At 44.4% G+C, this 26,775-nt stretch overlaps 1 protein-coding gene across 5 annotated transcripts; it reads left to right on the top strand.

Moving 5' to 3' along the window:
- The first annotated feature begins 19 nt into the window (after window positions 1–19).
- Window positions 20–23,405, top strand: GDAP2 (ganglioside induced differentiation associated protein 2). 5 transcript variants are annotated; one of them, XM_040056277.2, is made up of 14 exons: window positions 20–143; window positions 1,677–1,923; window positions 3,464–3,603; window positions 7,325–7,478; window positions 8,984–9,072; window positions 10,998–11,074; window positions 12,084–12,243; window positions 13,499–13,649; window positions 14,573–14,649; window positions 15,285–15,361; window positions 15,930–16,069; window positions 16,686–16,740; window positions 21,492–21,635; window positions 22,619–23,405. In XM_040056277.2, the coding sequence occupies exons 2-14, from the start codon at window positions 1,748–1,750 to the stop codon at window positions 22,664–22,666; spliced, it is 1,488 nt and encodes a 495-aa protein (XP_039912211.1). In that variant the 5' UTR covers window positions 20–143; window positions 1,677–1,747; the 3' UTR covers window positions 22,667–23,405. The 5 variants fall into 5 exon arrangements, with proteins under 5 accessions (XP_039912211.1, XP_039912215.1, XP_039912214.1 ...); XM_040056281.2 differs by lacking the exon at window positions 20–143 and adding an exon at window positions 202–280; XM_040056280.2 differs by lacking the exon at window positions 20–143 and adding an exon at window positions 276–296.
- The last annotated feature ends 3,370 nt before the right edge of the window (window positions 23,406–26,775 follow it).

Here is a 26,775-nt window from a genome sequence, read left to right as displayed (position 1 = left end):
GGCGAGCGCGGCGCTGAGGCCCCGCCCGGGAAGGGAAGCGGAAGCGCGGCGGACGCGGAGCTGCCCCGGGTGATGTCGCCAGACGGGCGCCGACCGGGACCCTCTGTCCGGGCGGGGCTGGCGGCGGCTCTGCGGCTGTGCCCGTGAGTGCGGGGCGGTGCCGGGGGCACGGCCCGGCCCGCGACGGGCGAGCGCGGTGGGAGCCGGGCGGGGGCCGCTGGATGCTGGAGCGCGGTGCCGGAATCGCGGTGCGAGCCGTGGGGCGGCAGAGGCGGCAGAGGCAGGTTCTCCTCCGGGTACGGGCACGGCACTGCGGCCCGGGCACTGCGGCCTCGGGCCCCGCTCGCAGCGCTCTGTGCCCCGTTCCGAGCCTGGCACCCCCTCGGGGCCGCCTCCGCCGCGGGAGGGCCCGGCAGCCACCGTGGGGGAGATGGCCCGGAGATCCGCGCCCTCCGCTTCGCCCGCCGCTGGCTGCCGTAGCCAGAGCCCTGGGTTTGGCTGTTCGGGGAGGGGGAGATGCTGTTGTGGACGAGCTTCTGCCTGGGGGCACTGTAACCGCGTTTGCCTTGCCTTTCTCTCTCACTGCCTTTTCTCCTGCGAAAATCTTACTTAGATGCTCTTAGGGCTGTCTGTAGTGTCAGCCTTTATTACCTCTCAGTGTGAGCTTGGATGCTTGGTTGTTTTGTTTTGTTGTGTTGTTTTCCCCTGGTTAATGAATGTACTTAGCAAGTCGCGTTTCACAATTACTCCTTGTGGGTGCGATCGTTTTTAAATTATTATCAATTATGAACCCGTGAAAGGAGTTAAGTAGTGGGTGTGTGTGTGGCAGACTGAGGCTACTTACCTGGGTGTGTTTGACTCACTAGTGTAGTTCAGTAGTCACTACGGAAACTAAGAGCCAAAGCGTTACCTGCTGAACCGAAAAGTGAGTATTGGGATGATCGAGCCTTCATCTAGCAACCAGTGTCACCTCAAAATCGGTCAGATAGCAGAGTTCAGTCTTAAAATTCCCTGGGCCAGCTTTCAAATTTACAGCTTTACTCTTTCGTGCAAAACTGATTTGGGTGAAGGGGTTTTGTGCCGGAGTGCATGGCTGTAAGAACTAAGTCTTGACAGTAAGTCTTGTTTGCAGCAGTTCAGAATTCACTGAATTGCAAGGGCTGTGTTATTCAGGGAGAGGGAAGGGTTTCCTTGGTTTGTTTGTAAGGTTTGGGGGTTAGGGGCATTGTGGTTTGGGAAGCTCTTTTTTCTTTTTTATACAAGTGTTTACCAGTATCTCTGAAAAAATAGGTTAAACATTACCTGCTACAAATTTGGTTTTGATCTAGATAAAGAAATAACACTTTTCAGAGAGACTGAGTTCCTCTTGGCACTTGGGAGTTTGTTCTTGCTATTTCCAAAATGCAAGATCAGGAGTCAGTTGGATCAGCTTAGTAGAGAAGGTGTTTTCACGTTGAATTGTTGGAAGAGATTTGTCTTGTTGCAAGTATCTGCATTGCCTTATTGCATACAGGTAACAAAAGAGAGAGTGCTTGACTGGGAAATCTGTTTTTCTGTTGTCTGTTAGCTCTTATTACATTGCAGTCTTGTGAAAGGTCTGGCTCCACGGGACAATTGCTTTTGGTGAACAGCTGGTGACCCGGTTTGATATTTTTATTTTTTTCTTCCCTTTAAAGCACCTGGAAGACTCCAGTGAAAATTGGAGTGTGACAAGTTAGCAGAGGAAGGGAGTTGTTGTCTCCATTCCATGGATCCCTTGGGTGCTCCTTCCCAGTTTGTGGATGTTGACAGTCTGCCAGGCTGGAGTGATGCCTATGAGGCTAAGCAACTAGATTGTCACCAAAGTCCTGTTGAAAAAGCTCAAGTTGATGTTAGATCACCTTTTCCATACAGGAAAGACATCAATGAAAAAATAATCTTGTGGTAAGTTTGGTGTGGCTCGTGTGTCACTCATCACTTCTCCTATTTACTGCAGGATCCATATCTTCGTGTAATGATCGCTGCTGTAGAATAAAGCTTCTAAATCCTCTTTTCTTGAATCAAACATTACAGATCTGGGAAGAAAATAATCTTTTTGTTCACTATAACTTTGAAAGTCTGGGATTTTGCTCCACCATAGGTTGTGCTATAGGTAGTCCTTGATGCAACAGCCTGTTTCTGTACTTCCTAATGAGGTACTGTAAGCTTAGTATCAAGACCTAGTTGGGCACTTGGATATGAGGTTTTTATTTTTAAAAAAATATGTTTGCTGTCTACTAGCTGGTTGGGGTTTTTTTCTGTATTTGCTGGTATTATTCTGCTTTCACTTTTCTATTTTAAATCAGTATTTCTTTCTTTCCTGTGGCTCTTGTGCTTGCTTTTGGATCTTCCTACCCCTCTTTCCTCCTTCCTTCCTACTTTCTTCCAAAATCTCTTGATAAAGTATATCAATACTTTATCAATGTGTGTTCTGTACTTACTCCACCAATGTAGCTCAGATGCCTGCTCTTTAGATGAGTAACCCTTAACTTAATCAGTGTGAAGGGAGAAGGATTTCTCAGGGAGGCAGATTCAGGCATCAGCCTGAACCTCTTTCTGGTTAATATATGCAGGAAGTGGGACTGTTCATGGATTTCCTGAAATCAGTTAAGTAAAGAAAGAGAGGAGTAAAACAGAAAGTAGAGAAAGAGAGGAGTAAAGGGTTAAACATCTCTTATGGCTTGGTCAAATGCATGCAATTTCAACTGTTAGTTTAGTTTCTCCCTGTGTGGGGGAATCTTTATTTCCCTTCCTATGCTCTTTGATCCCCAAATCCCCGATGGCTGCTGCTGTGACAAAAAGCAGGTCAAAGTTCTGCTGCTCCATTGTCTCTTATGCATCCGTGCCTTGTTTATCTTCTGCGTGTCTGATCTTTGGACAGCAGAATGATCACGAGCGTGATCAACTTGAGGGTTCACAATCTGGGAACAAAAGAGGAGAAAACTTGTCCATCACTCTAAACCCACTGTGGTCTGAGGAACAGCAGCTGTAAGGTGCCCTGGATAGCCTGTCTACAAAAATAAAGAAGTACATTGAAAAAAATGGTTTAAGTTTTAAGAGAAATATAACACAAGGACTGTCCTCTTATCCCCAAGAGAAAAAATGTGGGTTTTTGGAAGTGTTACACTCCATCAGTTGAACAAGGTGTTTTGAGCGTTTGCTGCCCTCCATACAACTACAACACTGCCTTTTCCACAAACATCCCTAAGTTTCTGCTGAGGCTGGGGCTCTCTCAGGAGCGGACGTTCTGCATGCAGTCTGTCTCCGTCGGGTAGAGGCCAAAGCTGAGTCAGCTTGGTGAGCGCATCAGGGTACACTACGCCCTGTGGGCACTGGTGTCCTGTTAGTGCTTTTCCTGTAACTTGGCATTTCCTTGCTTGTCAGCACTGATTTGGGAAAATGCTGCTCAGTTGTACATTCAGGCTGCAATAAATTGTTCCCTCAGGAAAGGAGATGTCGCGCTGTTGAACTGCACGGCCATCGTAAACACCAGCAATGAGACTCTCACGGATAAGAACTCAGTTTCTGAAAGTATATTCATGCATGCTGGGCCTGACCTGAAGGATGAGCTCCAGAAGCTCAAAGGTAAGTAGTCAGAAACATTTTACCTTACTGAAATCTCCTGTCCTTGCATAGTACAAAGCATCAGGATTGGGGCGCAAATGAAAAAGGCAGAGCTTCCCCCAGCCCCCAACTGCTGGTATTAACGTGAAAATAATGGGGGAAATGCCTGCCAATCTAGTCTCTCTTTGCTGTCCACATTACAGATAATTGAAAGTCTGTGGCAGATATTTGAGTTGATGAGCCCTTACTTGGTGATACAATAATTCCCATTGCTGTCTGAAGCCACGTTGAGCATTTAGCTTATCGGAGCTTTTGCTCAAGGGACCAGTCTTGTACATCTTGAAATTTTATCCTGTTAGGTATTTATCCTGTATTATATTATGAAGTTCACCATTGAAGAAATTAAGTGGATTCTGTCATGTACTTGGTATATCCTCTTTCAGGATATTGATATACACACAGTCTTTCAGAAGGATACGATAATAATAGGTGAATTGATAAAACACTGCATGTCTAAATAAGGTCTTTGTGATTTCTTAAGTTGATTGTTCATTTGTCTCTTGTGTACAACAAATGACTTTATTGGAAAGCTACAAGAGCAGCCCTAATGCAAGGCTATTCTAGAAATGGATGAGTTTTGCCTAGAGTCTTTATTAACAAAGTTTATTGCTCATAATGGGAGATGAATACTCAGCCTTTTATTTTTTCAATAAAAGTGAGTCAATAAAAGTGCCCTAACAGGCACTGGGAATAAGAGTTTCCTTATTTTGTGTGTGACAAACAAGAGTTTATAGTTATCCAAGGTCATACAGAAGTCTAACATGGTTTACAGATAAAAATTCACAACTCTAGAAACTACGGTACTGAACTGAATTTTGAGGTCCCTGTGTGGTACTGCTCACTCTGGGTAACAGCTTGGTCTCCTTACACAGTAACAAAATGGATACAGAAGAGCCATATTTCTAATATAAACTCTCAGTAGCTTAAATTACAATTGAATAGAAATCCTGTTTCTATAAAATCATCCTTTGCTGATTCAGCTTGCTTTTTTTGAGTAACCTCGTAATAAAACAGGAGGAAGAGTAACCATTTTATAACAGAGCAAAGATTCACTGTATGCTGTGGGTGGAAATTAAAATACCATAGGTACTCTAGAATAGTTAGGAGCCCCTTATATATGCCAGAAGTCTTCTAAAATACTCTTGGGTTTCTTGTGTGCACTGAGAGGTGGGAAGAGAGGGAATGCGTTTCGAGAAGTCCTAAAGTCCAAGATCTATCAACTCTGTAGGGAGTTGTGCTCAGCTTCTTAAATTCCCCTTTACCCTGCTGAGTTATGCATAGTTTTGCATATTCTATCACAGTGAAAACACTTATGGCTTCTCCCTGCATTCTGCAGGTTCACAGCTCCCTATGAAGAAGACATTTGTCTTTTAATCTTGTGCCAAGAGCTTTGTGGAAATCAGTTCTTCTGTGACATCCTACTGACATGTTGTGTGGGGGAGGAAAGAGGCTGGGTTACAGATTTGGCATTTGAGCACCCGTAGTGTATTTGTCACAGCGGCAGAAGTGGATGGAGAGCTTTGTTAAGAAATCAGTGTAGGATTCATTTGTTACCTCTGCTTCCTTTTTACCGTTTTTCCCATTTAGCCTTGACATTTTTTCATTGGATAACATTTGTTCTGAAAAATTGAAAATGCATGGTCTGTGTTCTAAAGCTGTAAAATGCGTTTTCAGTTAGGTCTCTCCTGCTTTATTCCTGCTGCTTGGTATATATCCATTATTTCACAGATTCCAGGAAAAATTATGATCTGAAAGCATGTGACACGCTGACTCTTTGAAGGCCTGTGCCTTCTTTAAGGCTCAGCTAACTTGTGTGTTCCTGGGAGCAGCATCAGTTTTGATTCCTGCAGAAATACTACAGCCAGGGGCAGGCTGGCAGAGGAAGTGCTATGGATAGAAGCTTGCTTATCAACAAATACTTGTTGCAGTCTAATAAAGACCTTCTGTGGCAGAAGTCTTCCAGCTCTGGTGATGCTTTTTCTCTGCCACGCACATGATGTAAAGGATTCAGAGTTTCCATTTCAAACTTTGAGAAAAGCTATTCTAATAGCTGAAATCTTATCAGATAAAAAAATAAGATCTTGACTTTGTTCCCAGTCTTGGCACAGACCTTGTCTTGTGCAGCTCCCCTCATCTTGTATCTTAAAATAAGAGTAATACCTACTGTTTGATTTAGTTTTATAAGTTGTATAGACATCTCCAGGCAGAATGCATTGGGAAGTATGAAGTGTGATCTGAGTATAGTTAAAGATTACCCATGCTACATCTGCTTCCCTGAATTTACTGGTTCCCCTACTGAATTCACAACTATACTTCAATCAAACTTGCTTCATTTTTTTTTTTTCACCAGTTTTTTTTCCTACAGGCCTTTGCTTTGCTCTTTGCTGTTTGTGAGGTGTGGGGACTGCAGAGGAAGAAAAATAACTTGATATCTGATACATTGTTTTGGGTTTGGCTTTATTTTTTTCATATTGTGCTTTTTTAATTGCTCTCTTGAGTCTTAGAGGCTGTGCAGGAATTCAGAAGAGTGTGCTTAGTTTTTGTATGGTGTTTCTTCCTTCTGATTAATCCAGAAGAGGCACAGTGGAGATCTGTAGAAGCTAATGATGTGATTTGTGGGATCAAAAACTTTACAAATGCTGGCTTCAAGGCATCCTGATGTTGCCAGTAAAAAGATGCTTGAAGTTTTGGGTAAGGAAGATTCTCAACCTGGAGTGTCTCTTCCCATAAAATAATGCTTTCATGCATGTTGCTGGCTTGCCTGAGCACTACAAGGAAAGAGTGGAGTGGGAGATATGAAATTGCCTGTTCAATGGACGGCTTAAGCCAAGCTGCTGCAGCACTGCTGCCTGAAGGGTGCAGCTTCTTCTTCCTGTCTCATTCCCTGTTGTGGGCACCAGCAACTTAGAAGAAGATCAGGTGGAAAGCTAATCCAATGAAAATGCTGCTTTTCTGTCAGGTCAGAAAGCTGAAGTGCAGCTGTGCAGGCAGAAGGAAGAAGGTTGGAAAATACTTGCCTTTGAGGGTAGGGAAAGAGGGAGACCAGAAGTACTTCTTTAGCTGGAGTGGACTAGATTTAGGTGAAGGAGGGGAATTTTAGTAGACTTCTCTTCCGTGTGCTGAAGGAAAAACAGACTTGAAACGCAGAATCTGTTCCTGGAGTGTGTAACTGGAGGGTGCTGTGAATGGAACAATTAAATGTTTTGCTTGAACTTCCTTTCCTTGAGACCAGATAACTAGTCTGTCCAGAGAGTATGAGCTGCATGAGGATCATATGTCTGCCTTGTGGACATGAAGAAACTTGAAAAACAAAGCAAGCTGCCTCAGTCTGGGAGCATAAATTAACAAGTGTGTTATCCGTTCAGTTTTAACAGCTTTGCTGACGACCGGTTTGTTTGATTAAGGAGACTCGTAGTCATTTTATCCAAAAAGCAGTCTCTCCGAACCAAGCTGTTAAATTCAGCTGTGTAAAATTGAGAGGAATGAGCACAGTTCTCACCTCCTCAGCCTGAATAGGTTTTAAGCAGCTGATATGAGATTGGATGCTCTCCTTAATATTTGATGTCTGAAACACCGACTTCTGTGCATGAAGTGGAGTTGCTTGGCTGGAGGAGGGCATGGGCTTGGATACTTCCACCTTTCTTGCCACGTCACTTTTACCCTCGTGTTTCCTCCATCCCAGGCTGCAGGACAGGCGAGGCCAAGCTGACGAAAGGCTTTAACCTGGCTGCGCGTTTCATCATTCACACGGTGGGCCCCAAGTACAAGAGCCGGTACCGCACGGCGGCCGAGAGCTCCCTGTACAGCTGCTACCGCAACGTCCTGCAGCTCGCCAGGTGAGCACGGCACAGCTCCCACGGGGGCTGCCCCTGGGCCGCAGCTGGCCTGGCAGCTCGGCTCTGCACCGAGATCTCACCCCTGTCAGTGTCTTCTCCTGTATAGCTGGGTCTGGCCAAGGGCATGAGAACAGGAGTGGCTTGGTGGTGTGCTTCGTGCCTTCGGTTATCTCTGCTGTGGTGTAGATAAAATGCACGGAGAGATGTGCACTTGTTCGAACTGGGTAGCTCGAGCTGTGCAGCATTCAGTTCCTCAAAGGAGAAGCATTAATAATTGCTTTGGATCCTGTGCTGCAACAAGTGTTAAATGGGCTTGCTCCAGCAGCAGCTTCACGTGTGTCCGCAGCTGTGTGGACGCACCTACAGGCAGATCTGACTGCTGCGTCAGTTCATGCGTTTGGCTTCTCTGCCCTTGTACAGCAGACAGCTAAAACTCTGAGTCAGGGTATAGGGTTACTTCTTAATCTACAGTTACAGCAGCTAGGTTTGTAGGTTTTTTCCCCTTTTGTCTGTGTATTTTCTACTTCCTCTTAACTAACAGTTTTTCTTCCTATTTTTCTGTGTTCTGTTCCTCTCTTATGACCACCGTTGTAGTGGAAGCAGTCACAAAATACACCTGAGCATGAGCAATGTCAGAAAGCATACCTAACAATTTTTTAGGGTTGGGAAGATCATTTCTTCCAAGGTTGGACTTTGTATAATAATAACTGTTTCATACTCAAGATTACAGTATTTACAGTTTTTAGCATGTGCCAGTTTTGTTCTGCTTCAGAAGTTACAAGCAAATTCAGGCCTGGACTGAAACATGTTAAAAATTATTTTAAAATTCTTATACTTCTGTATACTGAATGTCTTTCAGTCAATCTGTTTCCTAAAGTAACTTTTGATGTTTGTGAAATTGTCTACAATCTCTGAGCTTGCTCAGAGTCCTTTGATTTAGCAAGAGCTCTGCTTTATTCTTCTGAAATTGTGACTCAGTGCACCAGCATCTTACTGGTGTTAAAGTATGTGTCACTCCATTCTGATGGTTGTCTAATCATACCTAAGATGGAGTAAGCCACCTTGGCCTTGTGTCGAGACCTCTAACAAAACAAAACCATTGGTCAGGTGAAGGAACAGGAGTGTGTATGCATTGAAGAGCACCTTCTTTTTTCTTCCTTCTCCCTCCTGTCAGTCCTGAACAGGAACAAAAGGATTGCAGGGAGTTTGAGGGAAGAATTTAATTCAGGATATGAGGAACTGTAAGAACAACATAGCTGAGGTAGAAGGAGAAATCTGAAAACAAGCACCAGCGGAAGCAGTGGGGAATAATTAATGGTTCTCTCCTTCTCTACTTAATGAGGGTGTGTGCATCTTGCCAGGGAAGGATCCTCCTGCAACAACCTGAAAGAGGGTTCCTGCTGCTAAGAGCCAGGAAAGAAATTAATGGTGCTCCTTACTATCCTGACAGATGTCTGTTTGCACCTGGCTGTCTCTTCATTTGTTTCTCTTTTTCTGGATTGCAGGGAACAGGCAATGTGCTCCGTAGGATTTTGTGTCATTAACACTCTGAAAAGATGCTACCCCTTGGAGGATGCAACGCACATAGCCCTGCGTAAGTGTGTTGGGAAACAGCATAAACCGGATGGCAGCGCTCAGCAGGGCACCTGCCTCTGACAGATTACTCTTGAAATGGGAAAAACCCTTTTTTTAAGGGGGCTGTGGTTCCTTAGAGCCTGTAAAAAGGCAAGGCATTCCACGGTTGATCAGAAAATGGAAGATAAAAACAAATTAACCTTTCTCTCAGTAAAGATCTTTGGGATGTCATCAGTGAAGATCCATGGGAATCTGTGCTGGAACTTGCGTTCTTCAATGTATCCATTTATAACCTGGAAGCGATGCTAAAAGAGGGAGAGTTTGCTGGTAATAGGAATTTGTTCAGAGTAGCCAAGATGAGGCCTTACTGTTGAATCCTTGTAGGCAGACTTGAGCAGCAGTGAATTTCATCTGCTGTTTTAGTGTCATCAGCACATCCAAACCTAAAGTGAGATCCTTCCCCCACTGACCCACTCCTACAGGCTTCTGCCTTCACATGCAAAATGATGGGCTGATTATAGGCAGCAAAACATCGAGATGATAATAGTTCCATGAAAACAACAGCTCAAAACAGCAAGCTGAGTAAGACACAACAAGATTAAGAGTGTTATGCAATAAATCAGTGCTTTGTTCCCCCTTTAAAGCTGCACATTTGAAAAGAATGTAGTAGACAGAGAAGTTGAAGAGGTCAACAAGAATAGAAAAAGGCAAGAAATAGCAAAATGAGCTCAAGACTTTTTCAGACTGGAGTATACCAGGCTTGAGGGGAGTGTGACAGATGTCTGTAAACTCATGAGTGGCGTGGAAATGGTGAAAAGGAATCAGCAGTTCACTGTCTCCCAAAATAAGAACCATCAAACCATGCCAGTTCAGAAAAAACAAGGGGAAATAGTTCTTATGCTTGCTGCTTGTTTTATGGAAATTCTTAGTAAAAAGCATTGCTAAAAGTTTTCAAAATTCCTTGTGCTCAAGAGGAAACCATATTAAACAAAAAATGAAGGCCACTGAAAACAAATCAGAAAACATCCTAGGCTGAAAATAAAGTATAGAAAAATGCTCAAACAAGAATATTATATACTCTTGTATATCTGCTTACATACTGGTTCCTACTTTCCCCCATCTCTTTTGGCTTTTCGACATGTTCACATACATTCAGAACTGTTTGCTGTGGAGCTGCATAACTGCATTTGTTGTGTAAAGTAGTGTCACAAGTCAACACGATTACACAGGAATTTGTGCACAGTAGTACACAGGAGGTGTTTGAAAATAGCTCCTTTTTTTCCTTCTGCTGTTTCTTGAACTCCCACAAAAGTATTCTCTGTAGATAACTTCTTTTATGGCTGTCTTCTGTTGTCTCTGTATGTCTGTGTGCTACTTGATAAAACACTCCCGTACCAACCAATTTGTTTGGACACTTTCTCTCATGGTTTACAAATAAAATTTTTGTATGCCTCTTTGGCACAGCTGACCCCATAGATTTTGTGTTGCTGAGCCTGCCTTGAACCAGCTGCTGCTGCAGCTTGCTTATATTGCTTTGCTGATAACTTAGGGCACAGTGGCTTGTTCCAAGAATGTCTGGTTTTAGCAGTTTGCGCAGGACTGTCTAAAGGAAGGATTTGGCTTGATTTTTCCAGGCCACTGAATCCCATTTCACAGTCTAAGGAATGCCTAGTAAGCTAAAATCAGAGATATTTATTCCCTATGTGTCTCTCTCTCTGAAAGTCAGCATCAGGAGAGAGTAGAGATGGAACTTCCAGTATGAACAGCAATCCATTTGATGTGTTAAACGACCACTTAATCCACATTTGTCTACAGCCTGTGGAGCTATATTTCATATGAGGAGAGATGTAGCTCTCTTCTGCACTCTTGAGTTCCTCACTTGTAGCTGTGTGTGTGGATTCCTCCTTCTGTTTTGCTAACTACGTTTAATCTGCTTCCTTGCAGGCACAGTTAGGAGGTTTCTGGAGGTTCACGGAGAGACTCTGGAGAAGGTGGTGTTTGCTGTCTCTGAGCTTGAAGAGGTATCTTCTTAGCATTCATTCCACCAAAATTTCCTGGGCATGATTGACCTTGTCTGCAGCAGTAAAGCTGGATTTGGATTTCCCCTTCAGATCACATAGACTTTTGGTCTTGCAGCATCCTTCTGTCTCCTTCTTAGCATTGCCTCTTTTCCAGAGCCGTTCATGCTCTTAGCAGTCACTGTGGACACATTGAGACTCTTTCTGCTTCTGGCTTCAGTGTTGTTGAGCTGTGCACAGGGAGCAGTAGGGGAGGTGAAAGCATGCAGCTGTGCTGGATGCTGTCTGTTAGCCCGAAAGGAAATTCCTCACACAAAGTTTCCTCCTTACACAAGGATGTGCTTGAAGAGGGCCAGTTCAGCATCCCTACACATCACCTACAAAGATCTGAAACACTGCTTGCTGGCTTGTTGGAATAGCAAACTTGACATTTAGTCATCTGTGTTCTGAGAGATGCAGGCAGGACACCCACGCTGTGTTCAGGTTCTATGGCATGTGCATAAGGAAAATAACTAATTTGTTGGGGGTCATAAAACTGCTGTTCAGTTGGAGAGAACCCAAGTAATATAATATGTAGAGATTCTCACTATATTCCTTCATGTGGGGAGGGATTTTCTTGTTGGGTTAGTGCTTTTACTTTTTTTCCCAAGCAGATCACTAAAGGTGTTCTGTGTTGTGGTGCCTTTTAACATGAGCAGCATTTGCTGAAATCTGTTGTCCGTGCGTATTTTAACTTCATTACAAAGCTAAAGAATCTGCAATCTACCTGAGCTTATGCAGGTTTTAGCCAAGTCCTCTCAGAGTCATTTGCCAGTGTGGCAAAAAAACCCAAAAAGTTCACCTTTATCGAGGTTACTCAGTAAAGTATTCCCAGCTCACAGCCCAAAGTCACCATTGAGGCAGGCAGTAGTTTGCCTCCAAACTGAGAGGTTCCCTGCTACACAGGCAGACGCTGTTCAAGCGAAGAGCACGGGTGCGTGATAGACCCTTCAGGCATTTTTCTTATTTGTAGGCCACTTACCAGAAGTTGCTGCCTCTGTATTTTCCGAGATCGTTGGAGGAAGAGGTCCAATCCTTGCCTTACCTCCCTGCAGATATTGGCAATGCGGAAGGGGAGCCGGTGGTACCAGAGCGGCAGATCAGGATTACTGAGAAGCCAGGCGTGCCGGATGGTGAGTTTGGAACTGGACTCTGGAATGAGCATCTCTCTGTGAGAAAGGCAGTGGGAAAAACAGAAAATGGAGAGAGACATTTTCCAACCTCAATTCACCAAAGTCAGGTTATAATGATTCCAGTTCTCAAGCTGCCTCATTGGCTTCTTGTGTTCCCTAGCAGTAACCTCCAGCAGAGTTGTTCTGTCTTTTCCTTGGTGGAAGAGGTTGGTAGATCGTTCCCTTTGTAAATTTTTTTCCCAAAGTGATTAGGATCTTTGAATGTGGCTATCAAAGTTCAGTGATAGATGTCAGGGTGGAGGTGAGATGCATGTAACAAAACAGTATATTAACATATGCAGCAGACATATTCTGCCTTGCTTGTTAAGCAGTAGTGTGCAAGTTTTACAGCCTTAAACCATCCAAAGCGTATAACTTGGAATTACTTTCATTTTTCTGCTTTTGCATAGCCAGTTGGGATAAGGCTGAATATTTAATATTTGCTGCTGTGGCTGAGTAGTATGAGTTATTCAAGGACTAGCTAATAATTTGTGCAATTACTGGATTTGCATATGTAACAGTGAATTTGTATAGTGGAATCCTTCACTCTCGTTCCATTGCTCCTAAGGCATGTCATGCTAAAAGGGGAAACTCGGTTCCTGTCCAGATCGCCCAGAGGGGCAGTGCTAGAAGCCTTAGCAGCATGCCTGGATGACATCAATTCAGTGGAGCATTCTGGTATTGTCACCAGCCAGTGAGCCTGTGCTCTTCTGTTTCATCAGCCAGTCTTGTTGTGAACAGTGCGATAAAAATAGCTACACTCAGATCATTACAGCATTTGTTCAGGAGGTGTCAGTCATACAAGTGAGCCCTTTCTACATACAGCTTCTAATTGAATAAAGCTGCAGCATCCGTGCCTTGGTGTGCTAATTTTTCCCCTTTTGACAAGCGTGGTGACTGTAAAGTTCAAGTAGAATGACTGTAAAGCTGAAGTCCCTCTCTCCAGGACTTGTTTTTTGGGAGAGTAAACCCTTTGTTATGAGCTGATGACTAGGACTTCCCAGTTAGTTTCCAGGCAAACCAGCATTTTAAGGGAGTGGTTCTCGATCACGTGCTGTGCTTTGCCATGGTACTGGTGAGGTATCAGAGCCTCATCACGGTACCTCGGGGGTTTTGTGTTAGTCTGTAGCATAATGACTGTGTTGTTTCACTGGGGGAAACGCACCAGTCCTGTGCACAGCCCAAACGTTTTACACCATCTTTGTTTCTCCTGCAGATGCTTCAGATGAAGAGGGTCTGGAGGCAGATTTGTCTTTCATTGGGTCCCACGCTTTTGCCCGCATGGAGGGAGACGTTGATAAGCAGAGGCGCCTCATCCTTCAGGGACAGTTGTCAGAGGCAGCGCTGCAGAAACAGCACCAGAGGAAGTGAGAATTTGCTTGTTCGTGTGAATATTTGTGTTAGTTAGGACCAACCCTCATGAATGATGTGGTTTTTTATTTGTAAAGCCTCATCTTCCAGCAAGCAGATGCAGGTAAAGCCTGGTGTCACCCTGGATTGATGTAGTAGCCTCTTTGGCCTGAAGGGAGAAGCGACGGGCCAGTAGTCGAGAAAAAGGGAAGCTTGTGATGAACCCTTTAGTGCATCCAGCCAGCCAGCTGCCTTACCTGTTTGCCACAAGATGTCACTGTTTTGTCGCCTCTTTTTGTAGTGGGATCCCCTGCTTTCGATGCTGCCCTCTTGTTCCTGAGGCTCTGCACAGATAGCAAAACACTTTTCTTCCTTTTGATAAATAAAAGAAGGCTCAGGCTTTCTTCCCCTCCCTATTTTGGTAACCCTAACGTGCCTGATCACTTCTTTAGAAGGTAATTCCATGCTGGACAGCTCTCAAGGCTTGGTGTTGGCTTATTTTGTCAGAGGAGCCACTAAGTTGTTCACCAGTTGTTCATGAAACTGCTGCATAGTTGTGTTTGACATCCAGGCTTTCAGAGGAAATTTCCTTTTTTTTTCTGTCTTCTAAACACTGACATATTTAAATGGAAAAACCTCTTAAGATCTTTTCAGCCCAATTGCAATGACACTGCAGTTACGAGTGGATACATATTAATTTATATGTATTAATTGCCCGAGTGATAATCATTAGGTGTGTAACTAAGACGCTAGATTTTATTTTCTAACACTTCTTTCTTTAAAAACTCGATAGTTGCTCCATAGGTCAGAAAACAGCAACATCAGAGAGAGCTCAGTCAGCTAAAGCTTGTTCTGTCCTTCCCTTCCCATATACCTCTTCAGGTTTATACTGCTGATCCAAAGGGGGATTAGATCTGACCAGATGTTTTTGACTTTCTAGTTACAATCGCTGGCTGTGTCAGGCGAGAGCTGAAGACCTCTCTGACATTGCTTCTCTTAAAGCTTTGTACCAGACAGGTAAGTTTGGGATACTCATGACTGATCTGTGTTGTTATAAAGTAAAACTATTTTCTTTGGACTTACATATACAATAGGTCATGCTGAAAGCATGGGTTTGTTTCTGGAGAGAAGATCTGTTCAGCACTTTGGCTGATCTCTTAGGCCTCATGAAAATCCAGAGCTTGCCTCGATCTTTTATGTAAATACCAAGGTTGTGTGATACCTTCTGCTGAGGAGCTGCAAATTTCAGTTCTTTTGTCTGGCTCTGTGAGCCACAGGAGGTCCGTGAGGCGTGGTCTGGGAATATGTGCATTGGGTTCTGAGCCTGGTTTCTAAGAAAAATTTTGCTTTGGTGGCAGAATTGCAAGTTAAGGGTTTTTTAAAATAAAACCCATGTTATTATTTGATATTTAGGTAAATATGGAGTACACAGGCAACATAAAATTGCAGTCCTTAAGTTTCTCAGGTGTGATACGTGGGGTTTTCTATCAGAATAGGTACGGATATAGTGAGAGCAGTAACTAAGCATATTTCCTCTGTTGGAAACCAGATGCAAAAGTTGTGAGCTGAGGCTCTTTCTCCCTGGTTTGAAAGGGCCCAGCTACAAAAGCTGGCAAGTGAGAGAAGTTGAGACATCTTGCTTTGTTTTGTAGGTGTGGATAACTGTGGCCGCACTGTGATGGTGGTGGTTGGAAGGAATATCCCTGTAACATTGATAGACATGGAAAAGGTAAGGAGTTGTGTAGGCTACATATGAATGCTTTGGATGGAAAAGTCTGATTATAAGGATAATTCAGTGTTAATACTGAATACTGGAGACATCATTTCTAGAAGACTTAAGATGTTAACTAGAGGGTATTTTTATAGGCAGATGAAAATGTATACCCTTACAGAGCTATGTGTGCATCAGGCTGACACTTTTCAATGAGGCTGTTTTTAGAAAAACCAGGGTTAGTGTGGACTGCTTTTTCTCCTGAAGAAGAAGGAGAGTTACCCTGCTTCTATAACTGCTGAGATGTGAAGAGTGAAATGTAGTGAGTTAAATTTAGTTTTTGAAGGAAACAGCAAGAATGCATCTCCATCTGTGAGATCAGATAGACAAAAGACAAAATAACTTCCAAGTTATTACAGTCAGGTTGAAGACTTGGAATGTTTGCCTTGCTTTTGTAGCTGAAACATAATGCCATGCAGCCTCAAGATTCCCAGATTTTTAGATGAAATGAAGGAAGTATATTAAGATGTAATGCAACTGTGAAAGAGTTCTTTGCAAATACAAGTTTTGTTTCTTTCTGCCTCAGGCTCTTCTGTATTTCATCCACGTCATGGACCATATTGCAGTGAAGGAATATGTCCTGGTGTACTTCCATACGCTCACAAATGATTACAATCAGCTAGACTCTAACTTCCTGAAGAAACTCTATGATGTTGTTGATGCCAAGTGAGTGTCAATAGGAAAATAACATGTTCTGGTCTTCCTCTCTGCTATGCAAATATTTGTTATTCCCTGTGTCTGGTTTCCCATTTATTTCTGAGAGAGTTTGGCCGGGACAGAGACCTAAATGACTAACAAAGACAAGAAGAAGGAAGAGGTGTTTTCTTTCCTTCTCAAGTCCATCATTTTAACCAGAAGTTCTGTCCTCTGCAGTCTCCCTCTGGAGCTGTCCGGGAGGCACTCTGCTTGTCTTGTCTGTCACCATCCAGAGCTGGAGCTTTTGGAGCCAGGCTTTGTTAAAGTGTGCTGCTGGTTGTGAGAGCAGAGGTTTGGGTAACAGTGGCAGTCATAATTTGTCCTTAACTTACTTTCACTTCCTACTTGAAAGACTGAAAGCTGTGATGTCTTTCACTGAAAGATAACCATTCTGCTTTTTTTTTAAAAAAAAAAACCTTTTCTTTTCCCTTTACATTCATTTTTTGGTGTCTGCCCTTACATTAGTTCTAACTTTATAAAATTACATCAGAGGCACTTAAGAAAAATGGTCTCTTTTGACAGTTGGCTTGTGTAGGTGACCTTAGTTAGAATTCACTTTTAAATATTTTTTCTTAATCTAAACCAGGTACAAGAGGAACTTGAAGGCATTGTATTTTGTCCACCCAACATTTCGTTCAAAGGTAAGGCAAATCTTACGAAAGAAAAGTGTATCTTGCCTGTTTGGTGGAGTAGCCTGCAGCATGAAGAATGTGGAGACATGTAGAAGATTCCCAAAATTAGGCAGTATCTTCTGGATCCACAGTCAGAATTTGAAGTTCATCCCATCTTTGATCTAGCTGCAATCTTCCAGCCTTTGTGAGAAGCTGAACCCCAATGCAATGCATGCTGTCTGTGCCCTGGTCTTTGTGTGCTCTTACCAGAGAGAGGTGGAAGCTTTGAAAGGGAAACATCTTGTCATTTTTCCTGCTGTCTGGCTGGCAGGGTGATGAAGCACCATGACCAAACACTCAGGGAATTCTTTTTTTTGTAGTTCATCTCCGGGATGTTTCACCTTTTCTTGCACCACAAGAGGTATCACCTGTGTCCCTGTGTCACTTCAGAGCTGCCCTGGGGAGGGCAGAGAGCAGTCTCAGGCAGCAGTGAGATTAGTCAGGGTTAGAGTGGAGAGCAGCAGAGATGGGAAGAATGCCTTTGATGGAGTGCAGAAAACAAATCCTGTTAATCCATCAGGAGACAAAAAACCTGAAGTTGTCATGCACTGAGTTGTTACCCTTGGCTGGGATCTGTGTGGGGCAGCAGAAGATGGAGCTGGTTCCCTTCTGGACTTCACATCCACTACTCCTATTTCAGCAGCATGAGTACTTCAGATGAAGTAAGTGGCAGCAGCAGCCCTTCCTAGAATTTTGTTTGTCCAATTAAAACAGAAATCTGATCCTCCACATTCACATCAGATTAACCTCTGTGTTTATTCTGCTTTTTGCTGACATGAATCAAATTTGAAAAAAATCATATGCCTGGAAAAACACATCTGTTTGCACATGTTTAGCAAGAATTTCTTTGACTGCTGAATTTCTGAAGAGTCCTTTCTTTGCCTGTGCACAGCTGGGACACCGTGAGACTTGGAGCTTCCTTGTTTTTATGGAGACAAGCCTGAAGCTTCCCTAGAGCCCAGCTTCCAATTTTTCTTAGGTTATTGGTTACTCCCACAGGATACAGATCAGGGGTCCTAGAATTAGAGCTTCCAGCTCTGGTGCTCATAAAAATGTAGGAGCTGGCATAGAACATTCCTGAGGTCACAAAGTTGAGTGGAAAAGCTGAAGCTAGGAAGTACCAGTGTTTTAGATTCTCAGCAGTGCTTCACCCCCCTCCTCTCTTCCCATACATTTCTCTTTAGTTGAGAAAGATTTTGTTGTTGTTGTTGGAGGATGACAACTCATCCTCACTGGTGTCTGTTGCCATCTTGTCTGTCCCTTTGGAAACGGCAGTGGGACTCAACGGATCTGGAGGCGAAGCAGATGGTTGGTGGGAAGCAGGGAGGGTGAGAGACACAGAGTTCTCTAACTTGCTGGAAATAGTATGGGTTTGTATCCCATTCTGGCAGCACAGCTGGAGGCAAAAGAGAATGTGTACCTATGTCTTTCTGCCAATCTTTTCCATAATTGGAAGGCAAGCGGGATTGCTTCTGACTGTTGCATGGACTGTCAGCTTATGAAACACGATGAGTAATATGCGGCAGAAAGCATGGTGAAGAAGATGGCTGCTAAGAGGGAATGGGTTTTTTCTCCCCTCCTTTTTTTTTTTGGCTCTTTCAGGGCTTTTGTCCTCATGGAAGATTGCTAGCTCAAAAGCTTCAAATTTCTTCAAAAATGTTTGGCACATTTACCTTCCTATTTGGATCACTTACTCCCTTCCTTCCCTAGAAGTAGTAGGAAATACCCCATGCCTCAAATTCAGGAGGAAGGCCTGTGCATTCATGGGATTTCCCAAACACATCACCCTCAGATCTTAAATGTCTGGTATAGATTGTCCCTTTCACAGCAGGATTGAGTGCTGGCACAGGGCACGGCTGCCATCTGTGAGAGTCGCTTTTGCTTATGCATGGGCTAAAAGGGACGGAGAGGCTTTGCATCATGTCTTTTGGAAAATCATGCATCCCTAGAACACCAGCCTAGTTCTCCAGGTACTTTATGGTGCCAGCAATGACGCTTTGTTCGGTTTCTGGGTATGAAACTGTTGTAAAGTGTGTTTTCTGAGGGTAATTGCCTGTCTAGAATACATGGAGTTTGGTGTGCAGGGGGGAGGGTTCAGCAGTTCTCCTAAAGCACAGAGTAACTGAAGCAGGGTGAGCCGCTGTGCACACATTTCTGTACAGTGCTCCTGCCTTTGCTCCTGCTTTGAGTGTTCTTGTGATCTGTGACAGGGAGCTGTGCTTGTCGTGAAATCGTAGCACAGGTGTCAGCAGTTCTGTAGGTTGCAGTGGCTCTTGCTGCATGAGCACTTCGCTACCAGACCTCAGATCAAGGTACCCATGGAGTGCCATCACAAGTTCCTTTGTACTCTTGGCATGCAAAGATCCTCCTGCTTCTTTTTGATAAAGCTGCTGATAGATCAATAAAGGGCTTTGGAGGCATTTTTTATGTGAATCCTCTCAGCTCCCCGCTTCTGAGAGCTCTCCAAACTTTTTCAGAGCTTGTATTCTGAACTGAGCTATAAATGGCTGGATCTGAAACAGTCTCACCCAGAGTAATTCTGTTTTCATTAACTGGCTGTCAATCAAGAATGTTTCAAAGTTGAAAGATACCCGAAGACTCAAATTAGATATTCATAATCATTATACTCTTTGTATTCATCATGAACAATTTTTGGTTTGTCTTTTTATAATGGTCCTAAAAGCAGTTTCTTGAGATCAGATGCCGATGGAAAGGTTGTTGCAAATCCCTCAGGTTTTTTTTCTACACAAGGTCATTCCAATTGGAATAAACTTTCCCAGATTTTAGTAAATTTCTCTTTGAGGTATGCCCAGATTAAGAGAATGGCGACACACACCTAATCTGTGTTTCTGGTTTTTTGTGGGAGACGTGTCATACATTTAACTGTGGGTTGATAGCTTGGCAGAGTGGCTTTGACAGCCTTTTATTTAGATTCAGAATATCAGGACAAGAAAAACGAAGGGAAACTTCAGCAGACGTCTAGATTTTTAACTTTCTTTGGCTGCTCTGGTATCACTTACTCTGCTTTCAGTGCATTAACAGAGATTTGGTTTAATTTAAAGTTCCACATCCTGTTACCATTAAGAAAACAGCTGCTCTTGTATTACTGTTTCTATAACCTGTGGTTATCAAGAATAGAAGTAATAGAAAAATTCTCCAGAAACATTTCTGCCCCCCTCCCTTCTCTCTGTGTTCCTAGGTAAGATGCCAAGCTGCAGTGGCTTGTATAGTGAGAGGAAGGAGGGGAAAAAGGAAAAACACTTTTCTCGACAGCAGTTTTTGTGATGGCTACAAAAATACCCCCTATTAGGCTTTTATACATTAAACATCCATAGGAATTATGTTCAATGATTGTCATTCATAACACACCTTGAAATCCATGCTGCTTTGGTGCAAGATTGACAAGGTATTTTTCACCCAATAAAATGTCACTCACAAGAGGTCTTGTTAGAACAATATAATGAACAATGGATGCCAGTAAAATCTGCCTCCCTGCTTTCTGCTAACATAAATCTCCAATTCTGCCCTCAAAATAATGAATGGATTTCAAATGTTCTGTCATGTTCTTTACCTCCTTTTCTCTTTTTCATTGTTCCTTTCCTTTTAAAGTGAGCTGTTTTGAGGAGGCAGCACAGTTATTCCAGGACAGTTTTTAGGAATTGACTTTTTCTTTAATGTTGTATTCAGGCAGATCATTTTTATTGACTTAATCTCAGAGCTTATTTGAAACTCTTGCTTTCCTCAAGACTTTTTCTTGCAGTGTTGCTTCTTTTGTGTTAACTTCCTGCAGTCAAAGCAAAATTATCAAACAGAATGACAGAATGGTCAAGGTTGTGAATGCCTCTGGAGGTCACCTGCTCTGACCCCTGGCTGAAGAAGAGGCAGAAGGAGCTGGTTGCTCAGGACTATGTGATTGACTATGAGCATTTGTGACCTGTAGAACAGGTTTTTTCTTTTCCTTCAGTCTGCCAGGAAAAGAACAGACAAGAAAGAAACAATAAGTAACACAGTGCTTAATTTTGGAGAAGGTGGATTGAAAAGCTAAAGCTTGTGCAGTCAATCTAAGCGGGATTAGATTGCTGTTTTACTGGTCTTCTAAACCAAAAATTCTGTATCCTGTTTGTACCCAAAACAGACAGTGGTGTGAATATTTAAAGTAAAATTTTGTAGAATAAGTTGATAGGCTTGTTCTTGTGGAGCTAAATTAATAAGGCTTTGATAAAAAAAGTGGTAGAGCAAAAGCTCAGACAATCCAAAGCAGAAGGGAGATTTCATTACAATCTTTGAACAGCCAAGTCTCCCTTTCTCTGGCTCTGATTGGCAATTTTTTCAAGTGAAAACTTGAATGTAAAGGGTTGAAAATGTTTCTGACAGAGTCAGGTAGTTTTCTGGACTGTCTAAACTTGGAGTGAAAGCATGCCACTGTACTGATGGGCTTTTGAGGACAAATAGCAGAATATCTGTCACTCTTGGACTGTAGGAAGGGACCTTAAGCTGGCATTTGGGGAGGAGTGAGTGTAGAGTCAGGAAACACTAGCTTGAAGCTCTCAAGACACTGCCTGCTAGCAGTGGGTGCATACTTCCTGACCTTGTTGTGTGGTGGCAATGATTTTAGTGTTTCAAGTTCAACTCGAGCCTGTTTCACTGTGGAGTATTACAGTGAACTTGAAGGGTTTGAAGCAGCACCTCGTTAATTGGTTTTTGTGGGGTTTTATTTTCAGGTCTCAGCATGGTTTTTCACAACCTTTACAGTCTCAGGGCTAAAGGACAAAATCCACTATGTGGAAAGCCTTCAGCAGTTGTTCACAGCCATACCCCCAGAACAGATTGATCTTCCCCCTTTTGTCCTCGAGTACGACGCCAGGGTAAGTGACTGCCTGTGGCCACTGCGAGTCTCTGCCCTAAGAGCGGCTCTTGTGCTGCTCCCATTCTGCTCTGCAAGAGCTTTAAGGGGACCGACTGCCACACCTTAAGAATGGGGAGAAGGAAGGGGGAAAGGTTCCTGGAGAGTCTGTGTTGTTCTGTGAGTAATGATTCTCTGATTTTTTTTTGTCTGCACCAACCCAAGCAGAGGGCTTGGCTAAGAAGGAGGCTGCTTCCCCATTAGAGCAGTCTCCTGTGTGCATAAAAGGCAGCCTACCCTTCTTCAGCCAGGAACTGTAACATAGCACTCTAACAGCCTGTGGACAAGATAAAATTTGTGTTTGCTACTGTACTCCTTATACGGACTGGAAAAAAAAGAAATAGTAGCTGTGTGTCATCTGCGCCCCGCCCCACATACTAACAAACATGCAGGGGGAAAAAAAAAAAAAAAAAACCACAAAAAAAAAAAAAAAAAAAAAAAAAAAAAAAAAAAAAAAAAAAAAAAAAAAAACCACCAGCAGGGATAAATAGAACAGAGATGGAAAGGTGCCCTACCTTTGTATAGGACCCTCTTCCTTTCTGCACCTCAGGTCTCTAACGAAATGGTGGCATGAATATGGCTTGCATTGGCAAAATTATTCCAAAGACTGTGTGCTGTAACTCCAGAGTAGCAGCCACAGTAGAGCTGTGTGTGCATCCGCAGCTTTGTCTGGCGCTGGCTGTGCCAACATCCGTGGCTTCCTGGTGTCACAGCTTTTCATGGCCAAAGTTTAACCTGCACTTTCTGCCTAGAACACAGGCAGAACCAAGAACTGTGTTTGCCTGTTTACAGCACAGTCCTCTCCTGGGTGAGTTGTGGCACTCCCTGTACTCGTGGAAGACAAAGCCACAATCCCTGATCATTTCTGCCTCTGTGGCACTATCATTGCACCAAGGTGTGTTGGAGAAGACCTCTGCTCAACGGCTTATTCTGTTCTCACTGCAGGAAAATGGGCCTTACTATTCTTCTTATCCTCCATCCCCTGACTTGTGAGCTGCAGTCCTGTGACGCTGCCACTTTCCCATGGATCCAGTGACCTGATGATGCCTGCCAAAACCTGTGCATTTACCCATGTACAGAACTCAGAGAGAGGGTTTTCCTCCCCCAGCTCTGGTATTTTTTTACTGATGAGATATTTTCAAGCACTCAAGCAATCAGAGAACTTTATGCCACTGTGAACTGTACAACTATTTCAAATATATTTATCCAACGGAAAAGCTGATTTAAAGATCACTAGATGCATTTGTTTGTTTGTTTGTTTTGTTTTGTCATTGCTGCTGTTGTTGTTTTTTGAAGCTGTTACATTATTTTTCTGAAGAGACTTTCACTTTTCTGGGAAATCCATCAAAAGCACTTGGAGATGTTTTTAACTATTACCATTTTCCAGCTCTGTTTGTAATGCCCATTTCTGACTGGTCTGTACAAATGTTGTGCAATACCAGCCTGGCAAGTCACTCATCACACGGTCTGTGTTTCACATCGGATTCCTTTCTCTTTCTGTTAGTACCGATTACTTTAGTCTTGACCCAACAAAGCTGTCTGGAATTGGGAATGCCGTGTCTGCAGGCTGACAAAGCACCACAGCCAAGCCACCATTACTCCAGGATTTAGTCCCACAAGCTGCCAGGTGAGCTGGGAGCCTCGAGAAAGTCCCTGTCAGTTTTCATTGGATGATGTGAAGGACCACGTCGGGGTGCCGCTGCGCTCCCAGTAAGAATAAAACCGAAAAGCATTTGTGGTTTCTTTTCTCTGACTACTTGTTTATGTTCTCCTGGGCCATGCCCAGGTGTGTCTGGGTGGGTGGGTGCCTCTGCCTGAACTGTGCAGGCAGAGGAGGGGAAATGGTGGCTCCAGCCCAGCCTCTGCTGGCACAGGTTGTGCCTTGGGGACAGCAGTGTTGCTCAGATTTCCTGTTACGCTGACACCCTGGGTTTTGACACGTGATAGAAGCAAGAGAACCTGGCCACAGGGTGCTGGAACTGCAGGGGAAAAGTGGGAGAAAGAGAAGAGAAGAGAAAAGAGAAGGGGGAAGGATCCCTTGTGAAACAATCATGGAGGGTGGGCCCAAGTGCAAAGGGAGTGAATCCCTCATGGGAGGAATGTCACAACATGACTGAACAGGAACTCCCAGTTCACTCCTACTTCCAGTAACTCCCAGTAACTCCCAGTAACTCCCAGTTCATTCCCAGTAGCTCTCAGTTCACTCCCAGTAACTCCCAGTTCACTCCCAGTAACTGCCAGTAACTCCCAGTTCATTTCCAGTTGATTCCCAGTTACCTCCCAGTAACTCCCAGTGCTCACAGTCCCTCTCTATTCCCCCATAATATTTCCAGTCTCTCCCAGTCTTCCCAGTTCATTCCCAGCTTGTTCCTAGTTCCCTCTCAGTTCATTCCCCATTCATTCCCAGTTTCCCCCAGTCCCTCCCAGTGTTCCCAGTCCCTCACAGTTGCCTTCCAGTTCCCTTCCAGTTCTCTCCCAGTTCATTCCCTGTCCTCAGTGCTCCCACTTAATCTCCAGTTTATTCCCAGTTCACTCCCAGTTATTCCCAGTCCATTGCAGCCCATTGCTGTTCCCGTGCCGTTTCAGCCGTCCATCCCCTCTCCCCATTGCTGCACTCCCTGCAGTCCCTTCAGTCTGTCTCTGTGTTCCTGTGCTCTGTGCTTTGCTCACTGCAGACCCCGATTCCTTCTCTCTTTTCCCTGCATACCCAGACGCTGCTGGAGCCACTCCTGCCTTTTCCAGCTCTGGATGAGATCCTGATCCAGGAATTCCTCAATTTCATGGAGTGAGCTGAGTTTCCTTGCTTTCCTCCCTTCGCCTCCCGGCTCGTGTTTTATCCTGCATGTTGTGTGTACCCTCAGCCTGTGGGGTACCTGCTGCTGTGTCAGTCACACACTGCTGTGATCGCCTGCCCGTGTACACAGCGCACCAAACCAAGTGGCTTCGCTTTCTGAGTGTCCCTCAGGGCCCTCCAGCGACCCCAGAACCACATCCAAGGCGCTGCCAAAACCGGGAAGCTCCCATAGTGCAGGTAGGCGGGAGCGCTCTGCCTCCTGCTGTGCTCACACCTGATGGATTCCGCACTTTTCTGATAGCTTTGGAGGGGGGAACGGCAGCAATCTGTCCAGAGCAGCCCCCTCGTGTCCCTCCCGCCCCTTTTCCCCTGGCTGTTAACAGCTGCCCTCGTCCAGTGACTTTTACAGCCAGCACTGAATTTTCCACTCTTCTCCCACGATGTGTGCAGCTTTCCACCCCCGTGAACATCTGCCGGCTTTCACACCCGCGCCGTTCGCAGCGGGCCCGGTGCGCTCCGTGGGCAGATTAAAGGTGATCCCGAGCTTATTGTGGAAACCAAACTCTCGGCCCGACGGTTTTTCGACGCTTTCTGTCTCTGTAGCTCATGGATGACTCAGAGCCATAAAACCTAAACAGTTCTTGGTGGGACTCAGCCCGCACGTTTTCGTTTTCAGAATTTATTTGGCTCGGCGAAGTGTGAATGTGCCTCCAGAGCGCTTGCAAAGCAGAAAGGAGATTTTGGCACTCCAGGTCTTATTGTGTATATTTTTCCCTTGAAGGCTTTGCTTGAAATCTTTTTTTTTTTTTTCCCCCAAGTCTTGCAAATCTCAGTGGCAAGAGAGACCTGCATTTGAAAATGTCATGTGGCAGTGAAAAAACCCAGATCATTGAAATGCTCAGGATACTCACTGCTATTAAGATGTTTCATTGCTTAATTTTAAGATTCAAAAAACTGCATTAAACCAGCTGAGGTGCATTTGTTTCAGGCAGTGATAAACACTGGCCTGCCCTATTAAGGATGGACACAATGCTCTCCTCTGGAAGGTGGCCAAGGCAGGCAGCCTGTGCACATCATAACTCTGCATTTTATCATCCCTACCCACTGCAGAATTCAAAGTTCCGGTGAAGGGTTTGTTGTCTTGCTTCAAGCCTCTTCCACGCTCCCACCCTCTTCTCCTTAGAGAAGTGCCTCAGTGTAATTCTGAGGGTCGCTGTTCACCTCAGCATGGCTCAGGGTGCTGCAGTGCTGCAGTGGTGCAGTGGCAGCGTTGCTGTCGGTAAAGCTGAGCTTTGGTGCTTAGGCCACTCCTGTTGTGACAGATGCTGTGTTCTCTCAGTGGCACTGCCTTTAATGGCTTAAGTCTGACCATGGGCAGGTGACTCACAGTGTCTGGGCTTACCTCTTCTCATGTGCCCAGGCTGAGTTTGGAGCAATTGCCAAGGCAGTGATGGATAAATTATCTGGGTAAATTACCTGAGCTGATTTCTCAGCTGGATTCTCTTGGGAAGTGGCAAGGAGTTGTGGCCCGAGTCAGAATGTCTACAGGCCTTTGAGCCTCTGGGAGTCACAGAATGGTTTGTTGGGAAGAGACATCAAAAATCATCTTGTTCCATCTCTCCTGCCACGGGCAGGGACTCCTTTCACTAGACCAGGTTGCTCAAAGCCCCGTCCGACCTGGCTTTGACCACTTCCAGGGATGGGGCACCCACAGCTTCTCTGGGCAGCCTGTCCTTGTGCCTTGTTTGCCATGGACACTTCAACCTGAACTGTTTTTTTTTTTTTTCCTGTGCTTTCCTGCTCACAAAATCTGAGGATGAAAAGCTGCTGAGTTTTGTGGACATCTCTTCTCCAGTGGTTTCCTGAACCCCTGTTTTTCCTACTGCAGAGGCCTCTGCTGCCTCAGCTTTGCAGTGAATGAGGCTTTCTCCCCAGCCTGGCCCTGAGCACTCCCGTGGCTGCAGTGCTGTGCAGGATTAGCGTCCTGCTGCTGAGAACAGACGCTCCATGTGAAATTAATTTCGATGGTTCTGCTATTCAGCAAGCTGATACCAGCCCTTCTCCCCTGGCAAACTGAAAAACAAGAGCACAAGGAGTTATCCCCTTGCCTTGGCCTCTCTGGGATAAATCTCCTGTGACATTTGTGACCAAGCAACCAGCTAGTCCTGCTCTGAAACTTGTTTGCACCTCTCAGTGTGACACAGGAATCCCTGACTATGTTGATTCTGGCTAAATAGGAACTGATCCCAGTGACTTCTGTTAGCAAGTGCACTCTTGGGAGGGTAAGGGAATTGTTTTCAGCTCTGTT

This window comes from Hirundo rustica, chromosome 2 (genome assembly GCF_015227805.2).
Source record: "Hirundo rustica isolate bHirRus1 chromosome 2, bHirRus1.pri.v3, whole genome shotgun sequence".
In the NCBI taxonomy this organism is placed as follows: Eukaryota; Metazoa; Chordata; class Aves; order Passeriformes; family Hirundinidae; genus Hirundo; species Hirundo rustica.
This window is presented reverse-complemented; position numbering and strand designations above follow the sequence as displayed.

What these genes read in the sequence shown, in the direction of transcription:
- GDAP2 (XM_040056277.2), top strand. Translation starts at nt 1,748, where the DNA reads ATGGATCCCTTGGGTGCTCCTTCCCAGTTTGTGGATGTTGACAGTCTG. An exon ending in TGAGCTCCAGAAGCTCAAAG is followed by an intron (nt 3,604 to 7,324) that starts GTAAGTAGTCAG and finishes CCTCCATCCCAG; the next exon opens with GCTGCAGGACAGGCGAGGCC. An exon ending in TATGATGTTGTTGATGCCAA is followed by an intron (nt 16,070 to 16,685) that starts GTGAGTGTCAAT and finishes AATCTAAACCAG; the next exon opens with GTACAAGAGGAACTTGAAGG.